Source organism: Oenanthe melanoleuca, chromosome 5 (genome assembly GCF_029582105.1).
Source record: "Oenanthe melanoleuca isolate GR-GAL-2019-014 chromosome 5, OMel1.0, whole genome shotgun sequence".
Lineage (NCBI taxonomy): Eukaryota > Metazoa > Chordata > Aves > Passeriformes > Muscicapidae > Oenanthe > Oenanthe melanoleuca.
This window is the reverse complement of record NC_079339.1, coordinates 31,222,153-31,234,295: the sequence shown is the minus strand read 5'-3', so window position 1 is coordinate 31,234,295 and position 12,143 is coordinate 31,222,153. Positions and strand designations below refer to the sequence as shown.

Here is a 12,143-nt window from a genome sequence, read left to right as displayed (position 1 = left end):
TATTATTATTGCCGGGGGAGCTTGCCCCATCTTTTTCCAACAGAAAGAGAGAACAGGTCATTGCCACTCCTATAGTACCACCAGAGCTGGTGAGAAAATCTCACAGTTACAGGAAAAAAACGAAATGGGATTACAGTTGACCGAAAAGGTTCTTGGAGAGCAGCTGTGAAAAAGTGAGGAAGAACACAGGAAACCTGGGATAATGGAATGTGCATTGGGAAAGTGATGCCTTACAGCATCAGCACCACTATGTTTTGGGCTCTCCATGAAGTTTGGACAATGAAATATATCAGTTGGCAAGCACGCTTACAAAGACTAAGAAGGAAGAAATAAAAATCCAACCGACAGCCAAAACCACAGCATAATCTTTTATTATAACCTAATTTACTTGATGGTCTGACTCATGATTTTTGAGTCCTCCGGGTTCGCAGCTCTGCTCCACTTTTTCGTGAGATCAAGCAGCACATTTACCATGCAAGTTCCTGAAAAGGGATTTGGTGGCGGCTGCTTCTTGATTTCACTGCTTTACCTAAATCAACTACAAATGCTTCCACTTGAGCGTGCATGTAGAAAAAGGGACAACTCGAGCTCACACAACCCTGCCGCGCCGCCGCTGCTTTAGAACCGCAGTTCCGGAGTTACGGAAACAACCACAAAACGGGCCCCGCTTTCCCAGTGTCTCCGGAGAGCCGAGCGGGGCTCCGGGCGCTCAGGGCAGCGCTCAGGGCAGCGCAGCGCGGCCGCCGTGAGCTCTCCCCGGCGGGACCGGGGCTGAGGCGCTCCGGGAGGAGCCGACGGAGCAGGCGGCGGGCAGGGGTCCCGCCTCACCGACACACAGCCGCACCTCCGCGGCTACCTTCACTCCGGCTTAACAAAGTAGCAAAAGAGCGGGAGCCCGGCCCGCAGGAGGAGACTCCGGCGCTCAGCCTCGCCCCCCGCGGCCCGCTCGCTCCCAGCGCTCCCGGGACGCGCTCCCCGCACGGCGGCCGCCCCGGGGGTCTGCGCGGCCCCGCGCCCTCGGAGCAGGAAGGAGCGCGGCGCGGGCAGCGCGTATCCCTCCGCGGCGCCGTGCGTGCGTCTGCTCCCCGGGAAGCGCGTGAGGCAGCGCCAGGGGGAGGGAACTACTTTCAGGAAACTCGAGCGCCGGGCAGCGCCGGGCGCCGCGGGCAGGGCGGCGGCGCGAGCCCGTCCGGCGGCGGGCGCGGGTCAAGGGGATTACTTTCCTCCCCTCGCTCTCCCCTCCTCTCCCGCCCCCCTTTCCCCCGTGGTTATTTTGGATCAAGCTGTGGCGGCGGAAGGAGCCTGAAGTCAACGCTTCCGCCCAGTTTTCCTGTGAGGAGGAGGCGGGGGCGGCCGCGAGGAGCCGAGGCGGCGGCAGCGGCCGCTAATGGAGTTGTTGCCGGAGAGGAAGCGCCGCCGCTGAACTTCCCCGCGGGCTTTCTCCCTCCTCTCCCCCTCATCCTGCAGCCGAGGGCTTCTCTCTGGCCCTGGCAGCTCCGCTCCCCCTCCCTCCCCGCGCCTCTCCTCACACAAACAGCCGTGACGCATCCTCGCTCTCCGCCGTCCCCCCCCTTCCCACCCCCAGGCTGGTTTAAAACGCCTCCCTCCCCCCGTCGCCAGCCTTCTCCTTCGGGCCGGCGCGTCCTCCCTCCGCAGTGCTCGGCGTCGCTTTGGAGGGGGTGGGAGATCCTTGCCGAGCCTCTCTGCTCCCCCTTTCCCCTTCCCTCCCCGCCTGCCCCGGCCTGTGGCGGCTCCGGTGTCTGGAGGAATTTCTGCCGCCGCCTGCCCCGGCTGTGAGCGGGAGGCGGGCGGGCAGGGAGGGAGGCGGCCGAGCGGCAGCGGCAGGAGGAGGAGAAGGAGGAGGAGGAGGAGGAGGAAGGCAGCAGCGAAGGCGGCTGCAGCGGGAGATGAGCTGCAGCGGGAGGACGGTGCGGTGCAGCTTTTTGCGGCGGGGAGCCCTCCCTTGTCTCCGCAACTCTGTCCCCCTCTGACTGGGAGCAGTTCAACAGCAGAAGATCCGTGGTTTTTGCTTCTGTTTGCCACCACTACCTTCACCATCACCACCATCATCATCGTCTCCAAAGACAGGGGAAATACCCTGCACCGCCGGACAACAGGATTTCGGGTTTCCAGGATCAAGACTGCTCTTCTGCTCCTTTCCCCCCCCCTCCCTTACTCACCGCACGGCCCGTGCCCTGGCCGGGGGCGGCAGACCGGGGGGGGGGTAACAATGGTGAAGTTTCTGGTGAGTTCTGGCTGCGCCCTGGCTGCGTCGGTGCTGCTCCGTGTGCCTGTCGGATCGTGGTGAGGAGAAAATGAGCGAAGAGACGGCGACTTCTAACGAGTAAGTGGCGGTGCTCCGTCTCCCCGGGATCGGAATGGGGACGGGGCTCGGCGCGTCCCTTCGGCTCCGCGCCCCGCGGGGCCTTTGCCCGCGCACGTACGTGTGCTGTCCTCGGACTGCGCATTTCTGCACGCGTACATGGAAGCCCAGAAGCTCCCTCTTTGTGGAGGAGCTTGGTCTGGAAGGACTGCGAGCCGCCGGCCAGAAGAGCTTGGTTTAGTTAAAGCCCGGTAGAAAACGGTGCAGGTAACGATGGTGTTTAGAGGGGGAGGATGGGTCTGAAATGGCCAGAGAGGTGTCGGCACGTACTACCTCTGATAATATCCTATTACTTGTAGATATTTCACATGGAAACTAGTGTGTGGGAGCTTCATCCTGCAGGAAACTGCTCCTGAATTTTAATTGGATGAGTCAGTCAGTGTAAATACAGCTTAAACCTACCCTAAAGCCCTTTTTTTCCCTTTCTTTTTTTTTTTTTTTTTTTTTTTTTTTTTCCTTTTAATAAGCACTTGGGACTTTTTCCCCTTCCCTTCCCCCTCCCCACTCCCCAGAGAGGAAAGGGATAGTTCAAGGATCTCTTAATATTTTTACTTTGACTGGTTTGGAGGAAATCCAGAGGAGATCGTGTGTGTATGCGGCTGTATTCCCCTGCATGTAATCAGTCTTTGAAGTACATTGAGTCGGAGGCGATAAATGTTTGTCAGAAAACATCCGAGTTCTTTATGGCGTTGAAACAGGAATATGAAGTATTTTGAAACTTTTCTTGTGATCGGGAAGTTTAAAGTTGATTGCTGCGGTCTCCGAGCCGTAGCGTTACCATTTGCGATGTCGGTGTTTGCTCGGGCTGATTTTATGAATGATGCGGTGACGGCCGCGGCCATGGCGGTGGGGAGGGAGCGCTGCGCCCATTGTATCTGTAGGTAGCGGTGAGCGGCCGGGGAGCAGCCGAGCTGACAGGCGGGGTGCGGACGGGGCTGCTCCGGCAGGAACGATGGATTTCCCATTTCACTGCCTCCTTCCGAGCGAAGCCTTGGCGTGCGCTCCCCGAGCGCGGCGCTCGGGTCCCCGGGGAGCGGCGCGGGCCGGGCCCGCGGGGAGCGCAGCCAGCGGGACGCGGGGCTCGGGCGCTGCCGCCGCGGCGCTGAGTGGCCCGGGGGAGCCGGCCCGGGGGAGCCGCGCTGCGCCGCGGGGCCGGGAGCCGGGGCCGCCGCCGCCATGTTTCCTTTTTTTTGTGAATCGCTCTCATTTGCATACCACAATCTCCATTCATAAAAAAAAAAATTACGAAAAAGAATTGCTGTCACCACCGCTGACCTGCGGCGGAACCTGCCCTGCGGAGCGCCCGAAGCGGCTGCTCCCGGGCCCAGGGCCGGCCTGCGGCCCGCGGCCGGCGGCGGAAGGTCTCCAGGACGTGCTGTATTAATATGTGCTGTTCGCTGCTTGTTGACACAGTTATGTGGGAAATATCAGCTCGGGGAGGTGCTGGGAGCACGTGATCCGCTCCATTCATAAAATACCTGGCTGTCCATTCACAGTGCAGTACAGTGTCTGCATTCAGCAGCCTCGCAGAGCAGACCTGCATGGGAAGAGAGGGAGAGGCGGCCAGGCCGGCAGGTTTATCCGAGAGGGCAGCAGGAAGAGGGCTTATGGCTGCGACCATGGGAACTTACTGTCCAGGGAGATGTGGAGGGATGAGAGAGCCTCATTTTTATGATTTATGTTTATCCTTTACTTATAAAGGAGCGTTGATTCAGAAGTATCTTCTCACTGTACCATTTTATATTTAAGCCAGGAAGAGTTTTATTCAGAAAATATTGAAATATTTTCTCCTTCAGGAATACTGAGTCAAAAATAGAATACTGAAAATCAAATTCATTATTTCCAACATATTTTCAAGACAGTGTATTAATCCACTTGGAGTAATTTACATTTTATTGAACAATACAGCCTTAACATCTGCAAGAGATCAACATGGTGCAGAAGGAAGTCAGTCATACCTAATGAGGCATCTGAAAATGTTGCCTGTTATAAAATGCGGGTGACAGGGAAGACAACTGAATTGATAGAAATCAACATTGCGATTAATTTCTTTGTCTGTTTGCTTTGAGAATTTTACAGCAGATTAGCAATTGTAGTTTTTCCGTAACCTATGCCGTGGCTAAAGAGACCTCTGAATTATCAGAATATCAGAAATGTTTTTAATATGGCATAAATTGTTTGGAGGAAAATGTATTATCTTTGATTTTAAATGTATTGAAAATTTAAAAACTCCACAGTGAAATTTACTGATGACGGATCCCCAGAGCAGACAATGAATTTGTTTGATGTAACAGTTTTGTGGTTGCCAATGTTAAAACGGTGATGTTCATTGCTCATGAGTACCCTTTTTCATTATCTTAACAAATTACACTGAGGTGATCCTTAATTATACATTCATGGAGTGGAAGGAGGCTTGTTGTTAGTACAGCCTAAGAGAATATCTGAAATATTACTGATCTTTGCTTAATACAAGAAAGGAAAGCTCATATACAGTATTTGCTTTGAGTTTATTCAGTGGTGCTATAGAACTAAATATGTTCTTATATAAATACCCTTACAAAGCACTATAACTGATGCTTTTTCTTAAAGAATAGATTGGATTTGTTTTTTGGTTTGGTTTTTTTTTTTTTTTACTTATTACAATATCGGAAGAAAAATAAAAATGTTCCTCTGTTGCTTTGCTTTTTTTGATAGCATTTTTGGCGTGGCCAGAGTCATCATTTCTCTCTGGTTGCTTTTGCACATAGCACAAGTGTGTCACTTTAAATGGCTGGGAAATATGATTGAAATGCCAGATAAACCATTTCTGAAAATAGGACAGATCTACAAACTGAAATTCATCATATATTAAAAGTTCTCTGTTTAATTTTATCAGGAGAATTGATGGCATCAATGGCCTTGAGTTCATTTGCAGACCTTTCGGCATCTAAGCGTAAATACGGGTACTTTGAAATGCATTTTGTGTCATTTAGCTACCAGGAATATTCTGGTAATAATTGAGCGTTATTCTTTGTTTGTAAAACTTTATTTTACAGAGTCAGATATAAATATTTGTGGTGTCTAGAGCTTGACCTGAGTTAATAATAAATTCTCAGTGGTGGTGGGAAAAATTAATTAAGAAGCTACATTAAGGACTACTAGGTTTCTTCTTGATCATGAACATATGGAAGGCAGCCTTATAGAATTCTGATTGCTACAGCTGAGTCTTCATCGGTGATTTTTACATTGTTCTTGTAATGATATTACTGTGTTTGTCAGTTAGGTATTAGTTAAGTGAAAGAATTTCTATACTTCCAGATGAATGATTTTATTCTTTTTTTCCCCAGTGATGTTTTGCAGTGAGGGTGGTCAGCATCAACACGATATATTCCCAAAAAGAACCAGTTTTTAAATGAAGGAATTAGGAGAATTTTTGGACTTATGGGTCAATTTGCTACTCATGCAACTTAACATAATAATGTTAAGGAGGCATGTCAGTGAGCACTGTACCAAATTCCTGTTTTTGTGGCAGGTATTAATTGCTATCTAGAAATGTGACTGAATTTCAGTGTTAGGGAAAACAGAATGGTTGTTGTGCTGGGTAGTCCTCATTCAGTAGGGATGAATGATGACAGGCTTAAGATGGAGTCGTAGTTGCTGCAATTGAAAAGTAGGAGCGCTGCTTTACTGGCTTGTTTACTTTCCTCTCTATTGCAGGTGGCTGCTTTTTATTTCAGGGAATGCTACTGCTCTTGAATTGTAATCAGAGTTGCTTTTGCATATTGTACTTTTACAGATTCAGACTGTCACATGCTGATTGTTTTACCACATAAATATACTCATTTTCCTAGATAATTTAATTAAAGAGATCGTAAATTAAACATGGTATATTCTAATGCTGTGTGCTTAACAGCCTCAGGTTATGGGGCTCTATACATCCTCAAGTGTTGATTTGAAAAAGTAAAGGTGAACTAAATTTTGAAATAAGGTATTTATTCATGCCTTCCTTCAATATATATGAAAATACTATTTGTGCTTCAGAATTGTATTGAATTTGTCTTACAAACCCAGATACTGAAAGATGAATGTGAAATTGTATCACAGAAAGTAATGATTATTAGCTCTGGGAGGATTTTAACAGTTTTTAGCAGGATAATTTTCTTTCTGATGTTTAGGGCATATATAGACACTGAAATTCTTCATCCCTTAATGAAAGGAATTTGTAAATAGAACTAATTTTTTTTTTAAGGACAGGATTTTCTAACCCAATTGATTATGTTAAATCGTTGCAATTCTGATATACTTTCATTTGAGGGAAGGTTGCTTTATAGAGTCCTTGGGAGGCTTTTCGAGTCTTATGAACTGATTCTTGCTGTCTGTTTGGCTTTATGTTGTATGACACTATTTTGAAGGTGAAACTGAATTTGCATGTTACATAATCTGAGAGTCAGTTGGGAGGGGGGGTGGTTATTTTTACTTTTTTCTTTTAAAAAAAGGTTCACCCTAGCAACAGTCCTTGATTATTGTGATATTGCAGAAAAATGCTTTTGGATGTTTCAGCATAACTGGAGCCATCAATACTGTTTGAATTCATGAATGCCGAGTGTTTCCCTTGTTTGTTCATTTAAAATGTAATACTCTTGATGTGTTAAAGTGACTGTGAGTACATCAGCATGACTATTGAAAGTAAAGATGTTTCTTGAAAGAATATATCCTGACAAGATCAGAAGCCACAGGATTAAAGCTGGGGGAAATCCTGGTGCATTTGGGAGTAAACGCTGGCAGTTTTGTTAGTTATTTACCCATTCTTGTGTATGTCTGGAGAATTTGTGAGTATAGGTGATGGCTTAATGGGATTATGACAAACACCAGAAATAAAAAATACTTTTCAGAGTATTAACACAAGTTTAAAAATGAGATAAAGGAAATGATTTTGTCTTTTTTGGTTTTTACTCTGCTGATTCAAAAAAAGTGGCTATGATATGACATAGGGTGTATGTTTTCTTTAATGCCATTGTTCAAATGTTTAAATGTTTGTTTTCTCATTTCTGTTCTTCTTCAGTTAGAACATGTCACAGGTTACTTAATGGAATTTGAAAGATGTTTGGAAGTTGCCATATTGTTCAGGATCCTAGTTTCTTTATGGCTGCTTTAAGAAGGAAATCTCTCTTTTTCCTTTCTGTTCTAGTGAGCAGCAGCACTTCAGAAAGTAAATTTTAACTAGCAGAGTTTTCACAGTTATTGAATGGCTGGAATTGATTGCAAACAAAAATTTAGTGTTCCCTAAAAATATAAAATTTCTTCTTCTCTCTCGAGAATGTTCATACCTTTTTCTGAAAGCACTTTCTGTTGTTACATATCAATTTAATTGTGGCCAACTAATGTGCTACTAAGTTTCTAAATTAAAATTCAATAAGATGCCAAAACATTTGTAACATTTTTTTATACTTTCTAATACTTGGTTAGGTGTGTCTCCTATCTTCAGCAATCATTTTTTTCGTGGAAGGAAGAGGATTGAATGCTGTAGTATATTGCTATATATTTCTAGACTTAAGACAATGGCAATTTCTTTGTGCTTGGATTTTTGTACTCTATAAGTGAAGATTTTTTTTTTTTGGTTAATACTTAGACTCTGTTCTAGTAAAATCTGTCAGCTGTCACTCTTCCCTATTGTTTTTCTCATAAAATGATAACATTTTGTATGTGGTAAAATATTTTATGATATGTCATACTAGCATAAGCTCTACCTGAAAGTTGCAATAGGAATCAATCTATAAGACTGCAGTGGTATTGAACAGCACTTACACTTGTATAAAGCAAGCAGACATTTTAAGTGCATGTGCTTTCTTACCTTTTCGGTAGTGTTCATGCTGGTATCTGTGATACCAATCTGTTCAAAAGTAGATATTAATTTGTCTTCATTTATTGCTTTATTTTAATTTTCTCCTACATATGAACAAGAAAAATAAGAAAATCCAAGGAACCTACAAGTCTTTAGATATGCTAAGGGACAAAAAATTTGCATTTAAGTTCTCTGACTGCTAGAATTTGTTTATATGTGTGGTTCTTATTAAATAACAGTTTACTTGCTATACACACGCCCTAACTCCCAATGCTCCAATTAAGGTGAGGAAAACAGATGATGAGGATGATACTACTATCATTATTAGTATTGTTACTACTATTATTAATTTTGTCCCAATATAATGACAGTAAATTAATCTATCTGTGAAAGGAAATCACTCACTAGCATTTTTCTCTGTAAGAACTCGCTGTCACATGACAGTAAATAATTCAAACAGGGAAAACAGGCCATAGAAACTTCATCAGTTACTGTATTCCATTCTGCACTGCTGTCTGAATCCAAGCTTCCATTATACTTTTCATGTGTACACTATGCAAGAATTCACCAAATGTGTGTCATTGAAACATCTAAACCATCTTAAGAATTAGGTGGTATAGCATCTGTTTCTTCTTTTCCCCCTCATATATATTCATTCCTGTGTCTTAACTACTGCTGTTCATGATGTTTTAATTAGGTAAGGAAGTCTAATTCTGTTATAGCAAGTTTAATGCTCACCTATTCAGAATGCCAGAAGGAATTCTGTGGCCCAAATGCTTGGCTTGAATGGTTTAGTGAGCCAGTTTTTGACAGGAATAGCTTGCGCCATGTGACAGCAGGTGTCATTAAAGTCTGTGGAAGAATTGGGGTTTTTTGAGGTTTTTTTAAAAAATTCCAGGAAAACAGTAATAAACTAACAGGCCTTTACCAAGATGATCTGACAATTGTTGACAATCAGCCTTTTTCTTTGACTCCTGCTGGTTAGTTGAGACACTAAACTTAAGTTTGTCAAAGCAAAAATGAAACTGATTTATTTCAGTTTTAAGTAAAATCAAATGCTGTGAACAAACAAACCTACCAACAAGAATTTCATTAATGAAACAAGTAATTACTGTAATCTAGTGCCAAGTTTATTAAAAATTGTTACTGAGACTGACTGTCTTCCCTAAATAACACCAGAACTGGTAAGATATAGCTTTCAGTGAGGATTCTTGCCAGGAGTTTTTATTACTTCAGGAATTATGCAGAACTGTTTTGGTAAAGTGGTATAAACCTTGAGGGCAGAAGCGATTTCTCTCTCCTTAGCCTTTTTGAAAGGATTAAGGGTAGTGAAAGGTGGGAGTACAGTGCCTGCTCTGATTTAGGAATTTTTATGTAGCTTCTTAGAAACATTTTAGCCTCTCAAATGTGATAAAATATTCTGAGTCCTGGCTATTCCTTTCTGTGCATGGTGTGCTTATTCTTTATCCCAGTACAGCATGTCTTAATATGAGGCTTCTGAATGGGGCTGATAAATGTTGGACCTCGAGCAGGAATACATTTTTTAAAGGTGTAAAGAAGTTGATTCAGGATTTAGAGCTGAGATTTGTACATTTAAAATGGGAAATCCTGAGGGTTTTTTTTTAATCTCTCTGTGGAGCTGACCTTATGTAACAAAGCTATATGTTTGTAAACACTAGTTATTGTTGATAGTCATTGATCTTTGCTTGCTTTAGGACCAACAGTAATTTGGAGGTTTCATAGTAGAATTGGATAGGTATGTTTGTGCCCTTTTCAGGGGGTACTTAACTATCTCATTGCAATTTCCACTTGTGATTCAAATGATACTGATCTGTTCTACGGATGATGCAAAAAACTTTTGGCATTGCTGTCTGTAATTTTGGAAGATTTTTAAGAAGAAATTGATTGCTGGTGCCAATTGTACATACTGAGCATGCCAAGGGAATGCAAAGTTGTAAAACTAAGTGCTTAAGAATTTTTGGGTTTGAGAACTGAGATTTTTTTGTGCAAATACAATCCATGTAGCCAGAGTGTATGAATTTTGATGATTCTGGTAATAAGACAGATACAGGGTTGTAATCAGATTGCCTGGGTTCTGCTCTTAAATTTTCAGTATTAGGAAATGGCCAATTTTCTGTTTTTTTTAAACCTCATGCCTCATTTACTTCTCTTCCTGTGCCAGAGAGGAAGATTGTGTCTTCTGGTCATGAACAGGTAGTACTGTGTAATTGAAGACTGCATCTTAGTAAGTGTTAAAATTCTATAAATACTAATATTGAAAAGTAAAGCAATATTCTGACAGATTTGTTAGGGGTTTTTTGTTTGATTTGTTTCTTGACTTTATTCTGATTTTAGTCTTTTATCTTCAGATTTCAACTGTGGGAATATTTCAAATGTTGGTAATATTGCTGTAATTGTATCCAGACTTGTAGCATGCTGTTTCTTATATTCTGTCTGCTAATATGATTTTCTTAATTGTTATCTGAAAGTTGAGGTTTTGGTGTTGGGGGTTTTTTCCCCACCAGTTTGGAACCTCTCTCTAGCTTTTTTGAGCAGTTTGAGGGAATAATACGTTTGCTAAATTGAACTTTATTTATGTTAGGTTCTTTTAAGGCAGTAATGGCATCTGTTATGAGAAGTCATGCATGCTAGACACATGTATCACAATGTGCAAGTCACAGAGTGCCAGTGAGACTGTTAACAATGTATGGGCTTATTTGCTGTGGAGGCACCTAATGTAAGGGTTGCCATTAGGACTGGGTTTTCTGTGGTGTCCCTCATGTATCCCATAGGAATGGTGTCATAGTTCAGGCTTCTAAGTGCAAGGTACTTGCTGCTCTCATCAATATGAAAATGTCAGTTGTTTGCCATTTCTTAATGAGTAAATATGTTTGCTATCTAGATATTTTTTTCCTTTTTCTGGGGGAGTGGGATGAGTGAGGAAACTTGTAAGTAAACTGTGTTCATAAAAATCTTTTACTGTGTTGTGCTCTGTGGTTTCCAAAGAAGTTAGTGTGTGTAAATCAGGCCATTATTATTTACACAGTTGTTTTAATGCATTAAGACCCATAAGTTCTACTTCTTTCAGCCTCCAGGAAACTTTTTAATGGATGTGTAACCATTGCTTGAGCAGTCTTGTGATGATCTCTAGCACAGTACCTTCATGCTTTCTGTATTTGTACTGAACGGGGCTAGCTTAAAATATCTTATATTGTCTAAGGTGTATTCAGCTTGACACATCCTCTAGAAGAGCCCCCATATGCACCTTAAAATGTACTGCTTTGTTACTATGGTGATGCAGAAGAATCGTGCATGTTAACAACCCGTGTTAGGTAATGGAGGATTTGCAGAAATCAGTTAAGCATCTGCTTGGGGCAAGAAAACTGAGTCTGTGACCATACCTGCACCCCAGCCTCTTGGCTGCAGGCAGGCTGAGGGAATCTTCTTATGGGATTACATGCTTCCCTGTTTTCAGGTTGTCTGAGGGGAGAAGATGACTTTTTGGTAATGGTTTCAGAAGTAGTCTTGCCTTATATACTTTTAAGTTTCTTCCATCGTGTACTTAGGATGTTCTGCATAGTGTAAAGGAGATGTTTGGGCAAGCGTGTGTTTGTCACTTACACAAATGTCATTTTGCTTTTCTTCGAACTACCTGGGCTGATGATGCATGCATTCACGAGCTTTCATTTCTCAGTTATGGCTGCCTGCAAGTCCTGCACAAGGAGAACATGTCCACATTCATTCCCCTGAAGCAAGGTAGAAAACATGAGCTCTTTTCATGTATTAGTTGAATTCTGGATGAAGAACAGGTCTATTCAAGGAAGCTATTTCAGAACAACACATGAATTTAGAGTGCTGTATTTTAGTGTAGTGTAATTTCCTGTGGAGGCCTTTTACTTCCCTGTTCTGGAGTAAGTTGTGGTTGACTAGGAGAAAACT

General features: G+C 43.3%; 1 protein-coding gene across 1 annotated transcript in view; it reads left to right on the top strand.

Annotated features, from left to right (window-relative positions):
- Positions 1–1,295: 1,295 nt before the first annotated feature.
- The window catches only part of SPRED1 (sprouty related EVH1 domain containing 1), a 57,172-nt gene continuing 46,324 nt past the window's right edge, over positions 1,296–12,143 (top strand). Inside the window, exon 1 of the mRNA XM_056492685.1 lies at positions 1,296–2,344. Within this exon, the coding sequence (XP_056348660.1) occupies positions 2,316–2,344 (29 nt within the window). The 5' untranslated portion in view covers positions 1,296–2,315. The remainder of the gene's footprint in view (positions 2,345–12,143) is intronic.